The sequence below is a fragment of the Bacillus rossius genome, chromosome 1 (assembly GCF_032445375.1).
Source record: "Bacillus rossius redtenbacheri isolate Brsri chromosome 1, Brsri_v3, whole genome shotgun sequence".
Lineage (NCBI taxonomy): Eukaryota > Metazoa > Arthropoda > Insecta > Phasmatodea > Bacillidae > Bacillus > Bacillus rossius.
This window is the reverse complement of record NC_086330.1, coordinates 233,074,795-233,096,478: the sequence shown is the minus strand read 5'-3', so window position 1 is coordinate 233,096,478 and position 21,684 is coordinate 233,074,795. Positions and strand designations below refer to the sequence as shown.

Here is a 21,684-nt window from a genome sequence, read left to right as displayed (position 1 = left end):
ATACATTATGAATGTCAAGTACCCCGATTAATATTTTTTGTCACATAAGGTGTGAAAAAGTTTTTTTTTTAATGTGTAGCATATTTGATTTGATTTTGATTGCTCTCAATAGTAGAGTTCTTCATGATTGCGTACCAAATATTAGAATATTAAAATAATGAAATATAAAATCACAGGATTTAATAAATTGGTGCAAGGTGGGAATTATAAAACTTTTGGGGAAAAAAGGGGGGTTGTCTGTAAAGTCGGTTTACAGACGATAATTTTACGTGATAACGTCATAAGAAAACATTGATGAAAAATTAAATACTTTTTAATTTTAAAATATTATTTACAGCTTTTGCAAATTTAATTTAAATAATTTGTTTAAATATAATCACGAACAATTAGTTAAAAAGACGGCCTTAACCTGTTTGATATTATAGAAGATTTTCTCGCACGATGGTTGACCGGTTCTTGCACGCTCGGCTCAGGCGGAATGTGACAATTTTTCGTGCGTGCAGCCGGCGTTCATCGATTTATAAGACGTTATCACGTCAAAAAATTCCTAAAACTTGAAAACTACTACACGCATTATTGTAATTTTATGTTATACATAGAACCGTCATTGATTGGCCTATCAACTGTTTTACAACGGCTTTACGTTGAGTTCTGATACATTCTATACAAGTACTATTAACTAAGTTTCGAGTAAGCCTTTACGTAAGTGAAACAAAATTCTGATATCAGCTAGTGTTAATTTTAATTTAAAAGTCCATGTAAGAAACGTAAAAAAAAAAATAAAAAATGATTCTATACCTTGTCCCTAGAACTCTGCCGTCATTGGTGTTCCGAGCTAGGTAGAGGAGGGTGAAAAAAGGGAAGGGGGAACTAATACCTTTATTCGATCAGGTTAGGGGAGGGGGAAAGAGGGCAGCGGGAGGGGAGAAGACAGCAAGCTCGCAGCGCCGACCCCAGCCAGGCAGCCGCAGTACGACGATGCGCGCGCGTCAGCTGTGTGGCCAGGCGACCGAGAGCCGTCAGAGTGAGTAGCCGGCGAGCCGCTGCCAGAGTAGGCCTGCTCGTGAACACCGGTGCACTCGTATTTACATGTGAATATCGTATTCGCATATTAGAGGATACAAATACATGAATTAAACAATCATAGTTGCGTATTCGTACTCGCAAATATCTACAAATAATCCCATTTGCGTATTCGTATTCACCTGTCAGCGAATATAGAATTTACTGTCTTCATTAATATATTCGTTTTACACCTACATTCATATTCGTATTAATATAAAATAATTATGCGAATATATTGCTAATACATAATATATAAATATGCACATCACATATGTTGGTTTGTTTGGAAATAATGACAATAAAATAATAGAAGGTATTAAATGTTATTTACTTCTAATTGTAAGAGTATGTTATGACAATTATTTGCTTGAAAATGGAAGGGATAGTACGAAAAGGTATGTTGTACAATTTTTTTTTATTAATGTCTAGACTAGACACAATTTACTACTGGATCCTGCGTTTTTTTTTTTTTTTTTTGATAGATTTGCAACACATGTTTCCTTGCAGTTCAACTGTAGTTGGCAGTTTTTGTAGTGAAATAAATCGCAGTAGTGTAGAATGTTCCAGGCCCATAAGTTTGTTTAAATATAATACTGTTTTAATTTACCACCTAGATACTTCTAAATGTACGTTAATAACTGTTTAGGGTACGTACGGTGGATGTAAAATAATGTCATTTAATGATAACCTTATCTAATCTAATGTTATATTCACAGTAATTTTCAATCAATCGAGGCAGGTTTTTAAGGCAAAACTAGTTCAACCAGGAAATAGATGCACATTGAGTTCACGTTATCTACACTTCTCTTGTCAGTTCCACTACAGTTTTGAACTACAAACTTATTTTTCATCCAATTACTGTATCTTCAAAGTAATAACTATGTGTTAAAACATCATTTTTACACAGACTGCCGATTTTGATAAATGTTTCTAGTTGTATTTATTATATTGTACTTTTTCTGCTTGATGACCATTTTAACTTTTGTAACTCCCTCTTCTTTTTTTTTTATCTTTTACCCATTTTTCATTGGCAAATGTTGGCTACTTCAGGCAACTTTCTTTCTAGTTCCTAGTTTTGAAAAAGGATCCTCATTAAATCCAATAACTATTTATTATATATATTGCTTCAGATCTTTATGATTTTAGGTATTTTTAAAGTCTAGTAAAGTAGGTGAATATTGTTCGTTCTAGGGCACTGGTGGTAGGTTGGGGAGCCAGAGAGCCACGGTGGCCATCTTGGATTACATCACTTCCATCTGCAATCTTGGTAGACATTGACCTTGACCTTTTACCGCAGCTGCCATCTTGGATAACGTCACTTCCGGCGGCCATATTGTATTCTGCCATTATGTTTTCTAGAACTTTCTAACATTTTTTTTTTGTTTTCTAGAACATTCCGCCATTTTGAATAAGGATGTCACGTCCACTATCTTGATAATCCTCAATTATTTACTTAGAAAGTTGGAAAAAATCAAAATTTATAGAAAAAAAATATTAAATATATCTTAATAAAAACCGTGATTACACCACCATCGAACACCCTACTGTGCGTTGCAATTTTCGTTACTCAACCATCTTAAAAAAATATTTATTATCGAAAAAATAGATAAAATTAAAATAAAGTATTAAACCATTATAGTCAGCTGGAGGCAGCCATCTTGTTTAATGGAGACCACCATTTTGATTACATCTGATGGATTTTGTCATAGAGTATTAATTTATAAAGTACGTCAATGTATGTAATGTCGAGTTTCTATCCTCTACCATTGGTGTCATGAACCTTATAATCCAAAGTATCTCCAAAAGCACAGTAATTTTGTTTACGATGGTGGTTGTGACCATCTTAAAGATGCAATACATAATGTTTATATTAATAGTCTGAGATAAATGTTATAATATATTAAATTAAGTGTATTATCGTTGCGGAAGCGATGGTTATAGTAATAATACTTAAATACGTTTCTTCCAACAAATATCAAATTATTAACTCCATCATAGTCGTCACAGTACCAGACATTTTTCAGAGTCATAACCCACAAGTAAGTAGCTCTTCTAAGCATGATCATGTATAAGTATTAGTTTTCTAAAGTTGCATGGAAGCAAATATTTTAACGTTTGTATACATATTTACTTTTCATATTTCTAAGCTGGAACATGTTTGCACATTTGTGTTTAAAAAGCTGCATGGAAGAAGATATTTTAAATGTTTGTTTATATATATGTTTACCTAAAATATTTAATAAAAGAAAATACACACGCATCCTTAATCATGAACGATAGTATTAGGACGATTCACATTTCTACAGTGTTAGATGTGCTAACTCTTCACGACAGGAACCATATCCAACACATAACATTTACGTTTCAACTTGATTTCTGATCGCTATAGTGTATATGATGCACTTACAACACTTACCTCATACATAACCGCCTCTGCGAGATGCACTTCATATCACATGAATATGGTATATATATATTTTTTAAAAGTCCTGAAAAGAATTCGAAGTAAATAAAATATGGAAAAACATGTATTAAAAATTATTTAATTAAAACATACACACAAATACACCTTCACACCATCTTTTCCCCTCGCTAACACAATGCCATTCAGAGGGCCTTACCGAACCCCTTCACAATAGCCAGCCCTAAAGTACTTTCCATACTATCCATCAAATACTCTGTACACGCAACTATTCGCGCCCACAGCTCCAAAGTCATTAGTTCGGGGTATGTGCCTAATATCCCTCCCACCGCAGCAGCAATTTCCTCCTAGACAGAGTGAAGGTGTTCACAGGTACATCTGCAATGTCTTCCTTGGAAACTTCGTCTTCGTCCATCAGTAGTATATAAAAGGGGCTCCTCCGCCAGTGTTCTGGGTGTGGATCTGTGTGTACGGCGGCCATCTTGGATTGTGACGTCACGGTGGCCATCTTGGATGAGTGTAACGGGACAAAGCGTAACGGGACAAGTAGGACATTGACCTTTGACCCTCAAAATTCGCCAAAATTGGGCAAAATATGCCCAAAATTCCTCAAAAATCGCCAAAATTTCCATTTCTGTGAAAAAAATTCCGCCAAAAAATCTCAAAAAATTCCTCAATTCAAAAATCAGGATTTCGAAAATCCTCAAAAGTCGTTTTGCCCTAGAAATAACCCAAATTCCTAAAAATGGCTTAAGCATCCATGTCTACAGCCTCCGGTAAGCCATTTCTAGGAATATAAGGATACCATGACCGCCATCTTGGATTATGTCGTCACCGTTACAATTTCCGTTACGGCTGCCATCTTTAAAATCTTTATTTACTATCCGATTTTAACGAAAAAAATTTTAAAATTTATAAAACAAATCAATTAATAAAATTTTAATAAAAAAAATTATCAAAAAACATACATTAACGACATGGAGCTCGGAGTCCTCAGTTCAAACCCGACGAGGACAAAAAAATTAAAAAAAATGGCGACCGATCCTTCCCCCGTGGTGGGTGCAGGCAGACTGGCCCCCACCACTTTGTTAATAGCATATATATCATCCGGCAGTATGACGTCACGTCCGCCATCTTGTCCTCGTCTGCTGGAAGCCATTATCATGTTATCGTCTGCTAGAGTGTGCTGACACCATGTTAGTGTAACTCGTACCCGCTAGAGTGCAGTAATCATTTATGATTACTGTGACACCCGCCATCTTGTCATTTGCCCGCCATCTTGAAATTATGTAATTATTTAGATAGAAATTCGGGAAAAATTTTTAAAATCATCAAAAAATTTAATCAATCGAATTAAATAATAAAAATCTTTAAAAAAACACCGTTGCACTTTTCGTTTCTACAGCCATCTTGAAAATCTGTAATTTCAATGCTAGAAATTCGGGAAAAAAGCCAAAACATCATAAAAAAATTCACTCATTAAAGTAATGATTGATTCGAGACTAAGTTCGATCCCTGGACGATACAAATAATTCTAATTTTTAAGTAAAAATACCTAAAAAATGTCAGGTTCAAAAATAACACACAAGTTCTTTTACAAAATAAATTTTATTACATAATTTCTATTTTACTACAAAAATTTAGATCCGCATAGGCGTGAAATGACTAATTCTTAGCTCCAATCGGTTTATACTTGACAGAGTCCAACCAGAACCTTTACAGACATAGTCCTCCTCTTCTTGACAGAGTTTCTGGATACCGTTTTTAACAGTTTGCTTGACATCGTTAGAACTGTAAATTACTGCAACCGATGTCTTGAATGCACACTTCTTCACTTTATCATCGAACGGATACGGCTTTCCATATATACAGTCCAACCACAAGTTATATTTCAAAGATCCGTTTGTTGCTATGTCATCAATAAGCTGATTGATTATGTCCTGTCTGATATCATCAAGAAAATTACAAATGTCCTTCGACTCGCTTAACGTACTTGGATAATAGTAGTCTTTCAACGTTCCAAAAATGCTGACTGCGCCAAGTAGAAGCCATTATCGTTTACTTGTAATGCACCGAACAGTCTCAGGTTTATTTTCATGTTCAGACGTCAAAGCATCGGTTGCTGCAGAATGCTTTTTTTGCTTGTACGCTCACGAGTCACCAATCTATACCGAGGAGTCGAACTTTCTACAGGTAGTTCAGTAGTAGGCGCACAGACTTCACCTTTACATTTTTTCGCATGATGTCGCAAACTGTCAATTCGAGTAAACCATTTAAGGCACTCATCACAGCGAAACTTCATGCGAGAAGGATTCTTCTTGCATTTACTCCTCTCATGTGTTCGTGCATCATGGAAAAATGCGAACGACGTATCACAGTAGCTGCATGGATACCGTGGTGATGAAGACGAGCCTTTCAGACCTGTTCCAGATACTGTCATTGCAACAGTAGTACAATTTCCAGGCATACTCTTATGAACATCAATACATCGTTGTTGTATAGAAACCTTTACTTTCTGCCGTACAACAGCACCTTTACATGTCTTTAATTGCGTTTTCATATTATCTTTTCTGGAAAACTGCTTATGACACTTCTCACAACCAATCATGTTGCGAGGAGGATTCTTAGCACATTCTATCTTCTCGTGTCGACGAGCATTGCTGCTGTTTGAGAAAATCTTGTCGCAGTAACGACATCGATGTTCGTTAATTGTTGTCGATTCACCATCCATTGAAGTCTCCATCGAGGGCGAAACAGCGTTCGGCGAGGTTTCCTGTACAGCCAGCACTACCGACATTAAAGTCTCTTCTGCTGGTGGTATCTCGACTGTTGAAGTCTCCTCCAGTGTTGACATCGACGTTGCCAACCGGATCTGCACCTTCTCCGTCGTAGCTGTCGTCAAGGTTCCCGTAGTCGATGGTACAACCTCCATCGAGTTCGACGTTAAAGACAGTAAAGATGACATCGAGGTCTCAAGAACAGCTAATTGACGCGATTTATGCACCAGATTAAACAAACTAGGTGATCCTTACACCGCCGACGTCAGTAACAAACTGAGCGTCCTGCTGTCTAGGACTCGCTTATATACATGAGTAGTATAGGATAGCCGGTCCGAGATCAGGCGCCAGGCGGTGGATTGAAGATTGTCGGTCCGCCATCTTGGATTTGTGACGTCACGGCGGCAAAAATTCCTCAAAATTCCTCAAAAATGACTCAAAATAACTCAAAAATTCCCGTTTTGAGGAAAAATTTCCCGTTTTCGAGGGAAAAATTCCCGTTTCGAGGGAAAATTTCCCGTTTTATTCCGTAAAAATCCCAGAGGCTTAAAATGTCCTGATAGAGGCTTAAGCATCCTTAACTCAAGCCTCAGTTAAGCCTCTATCAGGGCTTGACCTTGACACCGGCGGCCATTTTGGACCCGCCATCTTGAATCAGCGTAACGGGACACAGCGTAACGGGACACAACATAAGGGGACACAACGTAACGGGAGAAGTAGATCACGGCGGCCATCTTGGATGAGCGTAACGGAACCATGTGCGTAACGGGACACTACGTAACGGGACACAGTGTAATGGTACACAGTGTAACAGGGCACAACGTAACGGGACACAGCGTAACGAGGAACAGCGTAACGGGACATAGCGAAACGGGACAAGTCGATCACGATAGCCATCTTGGATCCACCATCTTTAAATCGAGCGCCCCACTCATTAAGATGAAATTTTCGTCTCTGTCACCATATTGATTTTTTTCTGTTCCACTGGAGGCCGCCATCTTGGATACCGTCGGCTTTGTTTCAGCTGTTTGTTCCTAGATAGCGCCAGCATCGCTCTTGGCTTTTTTCTGTTCCACTGGAGGCCGCCATCTTGGATACCGTCGACTTTGTTTCTGTTATTTGTTCCTAGATAGCGCCAGCGGCGCTCTTGGATACCGTCGACTTTGTTTCTGTCGTTTGTTCCTAGAGAGCGCCAGCGTCGCTCTGTCTCATCACGTAAGGTCGATGTTCCATTACCTGCCAGAGCTATTATGGTCCTTATCGACATATTAAATTTAATTTTTTATGAAAAATATATTGGAAACGCTGTGATTCGAACCATCGCAGCTCTGATCGCTAGGTTGGAAAACATACGCCTTTAACCGCTCGGCCATCGAGACATTTACCAGACTGAGAATTAAATAAGGTATATAAAAAAAACATGCATATTTGGACTTGTAATTTTTTGTAAGTTAAAGTAATAATAGCACCACCTGTTCGAGACAGAACCACCATCTTATATTAAGATGTAACTGTTGTAATTATGGTAATGGTCGCCATCTTGAAAATCCGTAATTTTAATGCTAGAGATTCGGGGAAAAATTTAAAAATCATTAAAAAAAAAATCAACATAATTAAATAATAAAAAATCCTTAAAACCACCGTTGCACTTTTCGTGAAGGCTGCCATCTTGAAATCACCCGCTGGAGGTCACCATCTTGTTTTCGTCCGCTAGAGTGTGCTGATACCATGTTAGTAAAATTATCTAGTCACCACACCGTTAACCTTGACATTGAAATTTGACCTTGACCTTGAACTTTGACCTCGACATTGAAATTTGACCTTGACCTTGAAATTTGACCTTGACCTTGAAATTTGACCCTGACCTTGAAATTTGACCTTGACCTTGAAATCTGACCTTGGCCTTGAAATTTGACTTTGTCCTTGAAATTTGACCTTGACCTTGAAATTTGACTTTGACCTTGAAATTTGAACTTTACCTTTGACTTTGACCTTGATATTTGACTTTGACCTTGAAATTTGACCCTGACCTTGAAATTTGACCTTGACCTTGAAATTTGACCTTGACCTGGAAATTTGACTTTGTCCTTGTCGACCATCATGGATCCGACATTTTATGTTCAGTACATGCTACCAGGAGCTACCACCTGCTGGAGTACGCCATCTTGTGTGTGTACTTGTATTATAGAGTACATTTCCATCTGGATAATTTTATTCTAACCCGCTACAGTGCAGTAATCATTTATTACGGAGGTGCCCCCGCCATCTTGAAATTCGGCCGCCATCTTGAAATCAGGTAATAATATAGCTAGAAAAGCGGGAAAAATTCCAAAATTCATTAAATAAATCACTCATTAACTTACAGATTGATACGATCGATTCCTGTCCTTGGTTCGACCCCTGACCGATACCAAACAATTGTAATTTTAAAAAATACCACAAAAGCGACAGGTTTGAGATAATAAAAACACAGCAAGTTCTTTTAAAAAATACTTTTATTACATACATACTACACTACTACAAGTACATAAAAAACACAGACAAAGTACTAAAGTCTTGTGGATTCCTCGATTCAAACAGTCTTCTTATTGTACGGACTAAGCCATTTACATGACTTTAAATGTCTATCCGATCCGTTCATCACCGCAGCCAGAAACGGACTGAAGTTCATATCACCAGGGTCCCACTTATATATTCTCATTTGCTGGTACAACACACGAGTCAAAACAATAACCATGTTCATTATACTTCTCGGAGCATCTTTTATAATGAAGATGTAAGCTATCAAGACGCGAAATTAGTTTTTTGCACTTATTGCACTGAAATTTTATTCTTTTAACATTATTAGAACAACTGCTTCTTTCATGTCTGCGAGCATTTGAGGTAATAGTAAATGATGCGTCACAGTATTTGCACCGACGCAATGTACGCTTTTCATTAGCGGAAGAATCCATTGCTGACGATGAAACTTCGGATGATGGTGGTATCACATCTGTTGAAACCTCCTCCAATGTTGACGTCGTCGTTGCCAACGGGATCTGCACCTTCTCCATCGTAGCTGTCGTCAAGGTCCCCGTAGACGATGGTACAACCTCCGAGTTCGTCGTTAAAGACGGTAAAGATGCCATCGAGGTCTCAAGAACAGCTAATTGACACGACTTATGCACCAGAAGAAACAAACTAGGTGATCCTTACACCGCCGACGTCAGTAACAAACTGAGCGTCCTGCTGTCTAGGACTCGCTTATATACATGCACCGTATGGAATAATACGCTAGTCAAATCAAGAACCATTTACAATAATACTAGAGTCAAATCTACAAATTAAAAAAGAGGTTCATTTGATGAAAAAAAAAATTCGATCTCTCCAATATACGCCAGGCTCCAAGAGCTACAATTCACGTCATCAGATCCATCTACATTTTGCTCCTATGCTTCAATTGACCATTAGCTGCAAGTGCTCCAACAGCTCCATCAGCTCCAACACGTAATGTACGCAATGTACGCACAATACATTCAATTTACATGCAATAAATGTAATGATCACACAGTACACACAGGAAACGGAACGTACACACAGTACACACAGGAAACGGAACGTACACACAGTACACACAGGAAACGGAACGTACACACAGTACACACAGGAAACGGAACGTATACACACAGTACACGTTTCCGTTTCCGTTTCCTGTGTGTACTGTGTGTACGTTCCGTTTCCTGTGTGTACTGTGTGATCATTACATTTATTGCATGTAAATTGTATGTATTGTGCGTACATTGCGTACATTACGTGTTGGAGCTGATGGAGCTGTTGGAGCACTTGCAGCTAATGGTCAATTGAAGCATAGGAGCAAAATGTAGATGGATCTGATGTCGTGAATTGTAGCTCTTGGAGCCTGGCGTATATTGGAGAGATCGAATTTTTTTTTCGATCAAATGAACCTCTTTTTTAATTTGTAGATTTGACTCTAGTATTATTGTAAATGGTTCTTGATTTGACTAGCGTATTATTCCGTACGGTGCATGTATATAAGCGAGTCCTAGACAGCAGGACGCTCAGTTTGTTACTGACGTCGGCGGTGTAAGGATCACCTAGTTTGTTTCTTCTGGTGCATAAGTCGTGTCAATTAGCTGTTCTTGAGACCTCGATGGCATCTTTACCGTCTTTAACGACGAACTCGGAGGTTGTACCATCGTCTACGGGGACCTTGACGACAGCTACGATGGAGAAGGTGCAGATACACACAGTACACACAGGAAACGGAACGTACACACAGTACACACAGGAAAAGGAACGTACACACAGTACACACAGGAAACGGAACGTACACACAGTACACACAAAGGAAACAGAACGTATACACACAGTACACACAGGAAACGGAACGTACACACAGTACACACAGGAAACGGAACGTACACACAGTACACACAGGAAACAGAACGTACACACAGGAAACGAAACGTACACACAGTACACACAGGAAAGGAAACTTATACACACAATACACACAGGAAACGGAATGATCACACATACATTAGCGGAAACACACAGGTTTAGTTGGAAATCAGAATACAAGAAATAAAAACATTAAATTTTTACTTTCAATATTTAATTACTTCTCAACATTACACAAATACAAGTAAAAGAAGCCATTATTGTATGTAGCCAGCTTTCCTTAGTTCTTTGAGTATGAAGGATATTTCTTTGATGCACGAATAGTTTCCTGCACAAAGCGAGCCATGTAGAAGTCTTAGCCGGTCAACCAATATGTTTGGATCTTTCCATGATGTGTAATCAATCTCTTCTACCACCATCCTACTTGCTTGTTTATTATAAATACTGTTAATATCACAATCGTCCCAGTGATCATAATAAGCATTATCAGATTTATTTATTATAACACGACGTTTCCATCGTTTCGGTCTCAGGACATCGCCACATTCTTCGATCTTGTCAGCTCTAGGTGCTTCATCACAGTCTATGCCTTTGTCAACAGCCTCAGAGTCACTGTAACAATCACTGTAGAAGACATCCTCTTCACCCAGATTACCGTATGAATTCGCTATCGATGATGTCGAAGTGTCTTCATCGTCTTCATGCTTCCTTTTTAGGAGTCCATCATTTTTACAAAGAATGGAGGATCTACTGAATATAGGCTTGAATGTATTCTCACTTTTCACGGTGTTGTTACTGCCATTAGTTTCAGTCTCCCCGAAGCCATTAGCATCCTTCAATTTATGTTCTTCCTCACGATCGGGTGAGCTAATACCATCACAATCAGGACAAGGAAAATTATTGTCGTAATGCAGATCACTCTTCTTTAGTCTAGTGGATTCATCGGTGTCCTCTATGCCGTAAGTAGTCTTGACTTTACATGTTCTACCATGTCTTTTTAAGCTGTCAATTCGTGTTAACAACCTGCTACAACGATTACAGCTTAACATGTTGCGTAGTGGGTTTCTAGCACAATCATTCTTCTCATGACGTCTAGCATTCCTCCTCATGGCAAAATCCTTGCCACAGTATCTACAGCGGCTTCCTTCCGATTCAGCTGCAGATAACAAACCACGATCCATGGTAGCTTCTGTGACTAATGTTAGATACAAACTGTCAGTTTTCTCCAATTGGAACCATTTCTTAAATAGAGTTTTTGAAATATTTCATCAGCGAGAGTTAAGTTATCTAATGCAAAGCAAATTGATGCAAGTAGTTCTGGCTGTCGTCAACAGATGTCGCCACGTGTTGCTTGCAGGTAAATAATATCTATTTCATTAATGTGGGATGCGGAACGCTCACTATCGATCGCAAAGGGAGGTTGGCTTCGATAGTATCCAAGGAGAAAAAAGTTCGTCCTTCCTGCTAGTGCTTCTCAGATTTCTCACGGTCCGCCATCTTGGATTGCGACGTCACGGCGACCATCTTGGATGGGTGTGACCTTGACCTTGGACCGTAACCGCAGGAATGATCGCAAGCACACGGATTAACCATCAAAATATTGATAAGAATAATCAGGAGCACACGGAGAAAACCATCATAATATTGACAAGAATAATCAGGAGCACACGGAGAAAACCGCCACAAGTTTTCTTTGATATCATAAAAATACAAAAAAATTAATAAAAAATTAAAAATAAAAACAAAAAAAATTCAAACATTCTGGCTTGTACTAGAACTCTATCTTTGCTCAACAATGAGAAGTTCACAAGCTAGCAGAATGTTTGAATTTTTTTTTTAATTTTTATTAATTTTTTTTTGTTTGGTTTTCTCCGTGTGCTCCTGATAATTCTTGTCAATATTATGATGGTTTTCTCCGTGTGCTCCTGATTATTCTTATCAATATTTTGATGGTTAATCCGTGTGCTTGCGATCATTCCTGCGGTTACGGTCAAAGGTCAAGGTCACACCCATCCAAGATGGTCGCCGTGACGTCGCAATGCAAGATGGCGGACCGTGAGAAATCTGAGAAGCACTAGCAGGAAGGACGAACTTTTTTCTCCTTGGATACTATCGAAGCCAACCTCCCTTTGCGATCGATAGTGAGCGTTCCGCATCCCACATTAATGAAATAGATATTATTTACCTGCAAGCAACACGTGGCGACATCTGTTGACGACAGCCAGAACTACTTGCATCAATTTGCTTTGCATTAGATAACTTAACTCTCGCTGATGAAATATTTCAAAAACTCTATTTAAGAAATGGTTCCAATTGGAGAAAACTGACAGTTTGTATCTAACATTAGTCACAGAAGCTACCATGGATCGTGGTTTGTTATCTGCAGCTGAATCGGAAGGAAGCCGCTGTAGATACTGTGGCAAGGATTTTGCCATGAGGAGGAATGCTAGACGTCATGAGAAGAATGATTGTGCTAGAAACCCACTACGCAACATGTTAAGCTGTAATCGTTGTAGCAGGTTGTTAACACGAATTGACAGCTTAAAAAGACATGGTAGAACATGTAAAGTCAAGACTACTTACGGCATAGAGGACACCGATGAATCCACTAGACTAAAGAAGAGTGATCTGCATTACGACAATAATTTTCCTTGTCCTGATTGTGATGGTATTAGCTCACCCGATCGTGAGGAAGAACATAAATTGAAGGATGCTAATGGCTTCGGGGAGACTGAAACTAATGGCAGTAACAACACCGTGAAAAGTGAGAATACATTCAAGCCTATATTCAGTAGATCCTCCATTCTTTGTAAAAATGATGGACTCCTAAAAAGGAAGCATGAAGACGATGAAGACACTTCGACATCATCGATAGCGAATTCATACGGTAATCTGGGTGAAGAGGATGTCTTCTACAGTGATTGTTACAGTGACTCTGAGGCTGTTGACAAAGGCATAGACTGTGATGAAGCACCTAGAGCTGACAAGATCGAAGAATGTGGCGATGTCCTGAGACCGAAACGATGGAAACGTCGTGTTATAATAAATAAATCTGATAATGCTTATTATGATCACTGGGACGATTGTGATATTAACAGTATTTATAATAAACAAGCAAGTAAGATGGTGGTAGAAGAGATTGATTACACATCATGGAAAGATCCAAACATATTGGTTGACCGGCTAAGACTTCTACATGGCTCGCTTTGTGCAGGAAACTATTCGTGCATCAAAGAAATATCCTTCATACTCAAAGAACTGAGGAAAGCTGGCTACATACAATAATGGCTTCTTTTACTTGTATTTGTGTAATGTTGAGAAGTAATTAAATATTGAAAGTAAAAATTTAATGTTTTTATTTCTTGTATTCTGATTTCCAACTAAGCCTGTGTGTTTCCGCTAATGTATGTGTGATCATTCCGTTTCCTGTGTGTACTGTGTGTATAAGTTTCCTTTCCTGTGTGTACTGTGTGTACGTTTCGTTTCCTGTGTGTACGTTCTGTTTCCTGTGTGTACTGTGTGTACGTTCCGTTTCCTGTGTGTACTGTGTGTACGTTCCGTTTCCTGTGTGTAGTGTGTGTATACGTTTCGTTTCCTGTGTGTGTACTGTGTGTATACGTTTCGTTTCCTGTGTGTGTACTGTGTGTACGTTCCGTTTCCTGTGTGTACTGTGTGTACGTTCCTTTTCCTGTGTGTACTGTGTGTACGTTCCGTTTCCTGTGTGTACTGTGTACGTTCCGTTTCCTGTGTGTACTGTGTGTACGTTTCGTTTCCTGTGTGTACTGTGTGTACGTTTCGTTTCCTGTGTGTACTGTGTGTACGTTCCGTTTCCTGTGTGTACTGTGTGTACGTTCCGTTTCCTGTGTGTACTGTGTGATCATTACATTTATTGCATGTAAATTGTATGTATTGTGCGTACATTGCGTACATTACGTGTTGGAGCTGATGGAGCTGTTGGAGCACTTGCAGCTAATGGTCAATTGAAGCATAGGAGCAAAATGTAGATGGATCTGATGACGTGAATTGTAGCTCTTGGAGCCTGGCGTATATTGGAGAGATCGAATTTTTTTTTCCATCAAATGAACCTCTTTTTTAATTTGTAGATTTGACTCTAGTATTATTGTAAATGGTTCTTGAATTGACTAGCGTATTATTCCATACGGTGCATGTATATAAGCGAGTCCTAGACAGCAGGACGCTCAGTTTGTTACTGACGTCGGCGGTGTAAGGATCACCTAGTTTGTTTCTTCTGGTGCATAAGTCGTGTCAATTAGCTGTTCTTGAGACCTCGATGGCATCTTTACCGTCTTTAACGACGAACTCGGAGGTTGTACCATCGTCTACGGGGACCTTGACGACAGCTACGATGGAGAAGGTGCAGATCCCGTTGGCATCGACGACGTCAACATTGGAGGAGGTTTCAACAGATGTGATACCACCATCATCCGAAGTTTCATCGTCAGCAATGGATTCTTCCGCTAATGAAAAGCGTACATTGCGTCGGTGCAAATACTGTGACGCATCATTTACTATTACCTCAAATGCTCGCAGACATGAAAGAAGCAGTTGTTCTAATAATGTTAAAAGAATACAATTTCAGTGCAATAAGTGCAAAAAACTAATTTCGTGTCTTGATAGCTTACATCTTCATTATAAAAGATGCTCCGAGAAGTATAATAAACATGGTTATTGTTTTGACTCGTGTGTTGTACCAGCAAATGAGAATATATAAGTGGAACCCTGGTGATATGAACTTCAGTCCGTCTCTGGCTGCGGTGATGAACGGATCGGATAGACATTTAAAGTCATGTAAATGGCTTAGTCCGTACAATAAGAAGACTGTTAGAATCGAGGAATCCACAAGACTTTAGTACTTTTTCTGTGTTTTTTATGTACTTGTAGTAGTGTAGTATGTATGTAATAAAAGTATTTTTTAAAAGAACTTGCTGTGTTTTTATTATCTCAAACCTGTCACTTTTGTGGTATTTTTTAAAATTAAAATTGTTTGGTATCGGTCAGGGGCCGAACCAAGGACAGGAATCGATCGTATCAATCTGTAAGTTAATGAGTGATTTATTTAATGAATTTTGGAATTTTGCCCGCTTTTCTAGCTATATTATTACATGATTTCAAGATGGCGGCCGAATTTCAAGATGGCGGGGGCACCTTCGTTATAAATTATTACTGCACTGTAGCGGGTAAGAATAAAATTATCCAGATGGAAATGTACTCTATAATACAAGTACACACACAAGATGGTGTACTCCAGCAGGTGGTAGCTCCTGGTAGCATGTACTGAACATAAAATGTCGGATCCATGATGGTCGACAAGGACAAAGTCAAATTTCAAGGTCAGGGTCTTATTTCAAGGTCAAGGTCAAATTTCAAGGTCAGGGTCAAATTTCAAGGTCAAGGTCAAATTTCAAGGTCAAGGTCAAATTTCAAGGACAAGGTCAAATTTCAAGGCCAAGGTCGTATTTCAAGGTTAAGGTCAAATTTCAAGGTCAGGGTCAAATTTCAAGGTCAAGGTCAAATTTCAAAGTCAAGTTCAAAGTTCAAGATCAAGGTCAAAGTTCAATGTCAAGTTTAACGGTGTGGTGACTAGATAATTATACTAACATGGTATCAGCACACTCTAGCGGACGAAAACAAGATGGTGACCTCCAGCGGGTGATTTCAAGATGGCAGCCTTCACGAAAAGTGCAACGGTGGTTTTAAGGATTTTTTTATTATTTAATTATGTTGATTATTTTTTTTAATGATTTTTAAATTTTTCCCCGAATCTCTAGCATTAAAATTACGGATTTTCAAGATAGCGACCATAACGATAATTGCAACAGTTACATCTTAATACAAGATGGTGGTTCTGTCTCGAACAGGTGGTGCTATTATTACTTTAACTTACAAAAAATTACAAGTCCAAATATGCATGTTTTTTTATATACCTTATTTAATTCTCAGTCTGGTAAATGTCTCGATGGCCGAGCGGTTAAAGGCGTATGTTCACCAACCTAGCGATCAGAGCTGCGATGGTTCGAATCACAGCGTTTCCAATATATTTTTCATAAAAAATTAAATTTAATATGTCGATAAGGACCATATTAGCTCTGGCAGGTAATGGAACATCGACCTTACGTGATGAGACAGAGCGACGCTGGCGCTCTCTAGGAACAAACGACAGAAACAAAGTCGACGGTATCCAAGAGCGCCGCTGGCGCTATCTAGGAACAAATAACAGAAACAAAGTCGACGGTATCCAAGATGGCGGCCTCCAGTGGAACAGAAAAAAACCAAGAGCGATGCTGGCGCTATCTAGGAACAAACAGCTGAAACAAAGCCGACGGTATCCAAGATGGCGGCCTCCAGTGGAACAGAAAAAAATCAATATGGTGACAGAGACGAAAATTTCATCATAATGAGTGGGGCGCTCGATTTAAAGATGGTGGATCCAAGATGGCTATCGTGATCTACTTCTCCCGTTTCGCAATGTCCCGTTACGCAATGTGTCCCGTTACACTGTGTCCCGTTACGCTGTGCCCCGTTACGCTGTGCCCCGTTACGCTGTGTACCATTACGCTGTGTCCCGTTACGCTGTGTCCCGTTACGTAGTGTCCCATTACGCACATGGTTCCGTTACCTCATCCAAGATGGCCGCCGTGATCTACTTGTCCCGTTACGTTGAGTTCCGTTATGTTGTGTCCCGTTACGCTGTGCCTCGTTACGCTGGATCAAGATGGCGGGTCCAAAATGGCCGCCGGGGTCAAGGTCAAGTCCTGATAGAGGCTTTGCTGAGGCTTGAGTTAAGGATGCTTAAGCCTCTATCAGGACATTTTAAGCCTCTGGGATTTTTACGGAATAAAACGGGAAATTTTTCCTCAAAACGGGAATTTTTGAGTCATTTTGAGTCATTTTTGAGGAATTTTGCCCCCGTGACGTCACAAATCCAAGATGGCGGACCGACAATCTTCAATCCACCGCCTGGCGCCTGATCTCGGACCGGATATCCTATACTACTTACATGCACCATATGGAATAATACACTAGTCAAATCAAGAACCATCTACAATAATACTAGAGTCAAAACAACATTAAAAATAGAAGGAACATCAAAAAAAGGCAGCACATTTGGAAGCACCGACAGCGAAAAGGCAGCACATTTCGATGCACCGACAACGGAAAGGCAGCACATTTGGAAGCACCAACAACGAAAAGGCAGCACATTTGGAAGCACCGAAAACGAAAAGGCAGCACATTTGGAAGCACCGACAACGAAAAGGCAGCACATTTGGAAGCACCGACAACGAAAAGGCAGCACATTTGGAAGCACCGACAACGAAAAGGCAGCAATTTGGAAGCACCGACAACGAAAAGGCAGCACATTTGGAAGCACCGACAACGAAAAGGCAAAACATTTGGAAGCACCGGCAACGAAAAGGCAGCACATTTGGAAGCACCGACAACGAAAAGGCAGCACATTTGGAATCACCGACAACGAAAAGGCAGCACATTTTGGATGCACCATTATAAAGGCAGCACATTTTGGAAGCACCATCGAATAAGGAAGCACATTTGGAAGCTCCATCAACAAAACAAAAAAAGCAAAACGGAAGCATCTGTTACGAGATCTAAGTCTTAGTTAGAAATCAGAATACAAGAAAGAAAAACGACACATTCTTATAATTTAAATTATTTATTTTATTTCTTTACATTATACAAATACAAGTAAAACAAGCCATTATTGTATGTAGCCAGCTTTCCTCAGTTCCTTGAGTATGAAGGATATTTCTTTGATGCACGAATAGTTTCCTGCACAAAGCGAACCATGTAGAAGTCTTAGCCGGTCAACCAATATGTTTGGATCTTTCCATGATGTGTAATCATTCTCTTCTACCACCATCTTCCTTGCACGTTTATAATAAATATTATGATCTCTGGTGTCTTCCGTTTTACCACCAACCTCAGGGTAACTTTCATTTTTGAGACGGTGATCATCACAAGCTTGATCAGATTTATTTAATATATCACGTCGTTTCCATCGTTTCGGTCTCAGGACACCGCCACATTCTTCGATCTTGTCAGCTTTAGGTGCTTCATCATAGTCTATGTCTTTGTCAACAGCCTCAGAGTCACTGTAACAATCACCGTAGAAGGAATCGTCTTCACCCAATTTACCGTGATAATTCGATGTTGATGATGTTGAAGTGTCTTCATCGTCTTCATGCTTCCTTTTTAGGAGTCCATCATTTTTACAAAGTAAGAAAGATCTACTTGAATTCGGCTGGAATGTATTCTCACTTTTCACGTTAAGGATTCTTCCATTGTCTTCATTCTTCCGTAAATCATCAACCTCCTTCAATTTAAGTTCTTTGTCGAGATCGGAAGAGCCAAGAAAATTATTGTCGTAATGCAGATCACTCTTCCTTAGTCTAGTAGATTCATCGTTGTCCTCTAGCTTGTACGCAGGCTTGGCGTTACAAGTTCTGCCATGTCTTTTTAGGCTCTCTCTCCGCGTAAACGACTTGCTACATCGAACACAATTTATCATATTGCGCAGTGAATTTTTAACACAGTCATTCTTCTTGTGTTGTCTTTTATTCTTTCTCAAGATAAACTCTTTGCTGCAAAACTTACACCTATGTTCTTTCGATACAGCGCCAGATCCCAAATCGGAATTCATATTAGTTACTGAGACTAATGCCAGATACCAATTGAGTGTTTTAAATTAGATCCATTACTTAAATTGAATTTTTTTTCATATTTCATCAGCGAGAATTAATATATCTCATGCAAAAGTACTTTATGGATGTAGTTCTGCTTTTCAACAACAGTTTTCGCCACATGTTGCTTGCAGGTAAATAATATTTAGTTCTTTTATGCGGGATGCGGGATGCTCATTAACGATCGCAAAAGAAGGATGGCTTCCCTAGACTCCAAGGAGAAGGAAGTCCGTCCTTCCTGTTAGTGCTTCTTAGATTTCTCAGAGATTATTATTATTTGACTGATATTATTATATTTTTTTTAATTTCCACCTGATAAAAATATTACAAGTGTTGATTAAGTAGCAGAAATTCACTAATTAAATATAACCTTAAATAAATTAACATGACTCATTAAATAAAAAAAATCCTTCATGAAGAGATCAATTGCTCATCTGTAACCAGAAGCACTTGCAGAAAACCATCAAAATATTGTCAAGTATAATCAGGAGCACAGGGAGAAAACCACCATAATATTGCCAAGAATAATCAGGAGCACACGGAGAAAACCACCATAATATTGACAAGAATAATCGGAAGCACACGGAGGAAACCGTCACAAGTTTTCTTTGTTAACATACAATTAAAGAAAAAAAAATTAATAAAAAAAATAATAAAAAAAAACACAACAAATTCAAAAACTGATTCTGGCTTGGACTAGAACTCTATCTTTCCTCAACAATGAGAAGTTCACAAGCTACCATAATCAGTTTTTGAATTTGTTGTGTTTTTTTATTATTTTTTTATTAATTTTTTTTTCTGTAATTTTATGATAGCAAAGAAAACTTGTGACGGTTTTCTCCGTGTGCTTCCGATTATTCTTGTCAATATTATGGTGGTTTTCTCCGTGTGCTCCTGATTATTCTTGGCAATATTATGGTGGTTTTCTCCGTGTGCTCCTGAATATTCTTGTCAATAATTTGATGGTTTTCTCCGTGTTCTCCTGATTATACTTGACAATATTTTGATGGTTTTCTGCAAGTGCTTCTGGTTACAGATGAGCAATTGATCTCTTCATGAAGGATTTTTTTTATTTAATGAGTCATGTTAATTTATTTAAGGTTATATTTAATTAGTGAACTTCTGCTACTTAATCAACACTTGTAATATTTTTATCAGGTGGAAATTAAAAAAAAAATATATAATAATGTCAGTCAAATAATAATAATCTCTGAGAAATCTAAGAAGCACTAACAGGAAGGACGGACTTCCTTCTCCTTGGAGTCTAGCGAAGCCATCCTTCTTTTGCGATCGTTAATGAGCATCCCGCATCCCGCATAAAAGAACTAAATATTATTTACCTGCTAGCAACATGTGGCGACAACTGTTGTTGAAAAGCAGAACTACATCCATAAAGTACTTTTGCATGAGATATATTAATTCTCGCTGATTGAATATGAAAAAAAATTCAATTTAAGTAATGGATCTAATTTAAAACACTCAATTGGTATCTGGCATTAGTCTCAGTAACTAATATGAATTCCGATTTGGGATCTGGCGCTGTATCGAAAGAAGAAAGGTGTAAGTTTTGCAGCAAAGAGTTTATCTTGAGAAAGAATAAAAGACAACACGAGAAGAATGACTGTGTTAAAAATCCACTGCGCAATATGATAAATTGTGTTCGATGTAGCAAGTCGTTTACGCGGAGAGAGAGCCTAAAAAGACATGGCAGAACTTGTAACGCCAAGCCTGCGTACAAGCTACAGGACAACGATGAATCTACTAGACTAAGGAAGAGTGATCTGCATTACGACAATAATTTTCTTGGCTCTTCCGATCTCGACAAAGAACTTAAATTGAAGGAGTTTGATAATTTACGGAAGAATGAAGACAATGGAAGAATCCTTAACGTGAAATGTGAGAATACATTCCAGCCGAATTCAAGTAGATCTTTCCTACTTTGTAAAAATGATGGACTCCTAAAAAGGAAGCATGAAGACGATGAAGACACTTCAACATCATCAACATCGAATTATTACGGTAAATTGGGTGAAGACGATTCCTTCTACGGTGATTGTTACAGTGACTCTGAGGCTGTTGACAAAGAAATAGACTATGATGAAGCACCTAAAGCTGACAAGATCGAAGAATGTGGCGGTGTCCTGAGACCGAAACGATGGAAACGACGTGATATATTAAATAAATCTGATCAAGCTTGTGATGATCACCGTCTCAAAAATGAAAGTTACCCTGAGGTTGGTGGTAAAACGGAAGACACCAGAGATCATAATATTTATTATAAACGTGCAAGGAAGATGGTGGT

At 38.7% G+C, this 21,684-nt stretch overlaps 1 protein-coding gene across 1 annotated transcript in view; it reads left to right on the top strand.

The window, feature by feature from the left end:
- The first annotated feature begins 966 nt into the window (after positions 1–966).
- The window catches only part of LOC134527359 (iodotyrosine deiodinase 1), a 191,147-nt gene continuing 170,429 nt past the window's right edge, over positions 967–21,684 (top strand). Inside the window, exon 1 of the mRNA XM_063359979.1 lies at positions 967–1,024. Within this exon, the coding sequence (XP_063216049.1) occupies positions 979–1,024 (46 nt within the window). The 5' untranslated portion in view covers positions 967–978. The remainder of the gene's footprint in view (positions 1,025–21,684) is intronic.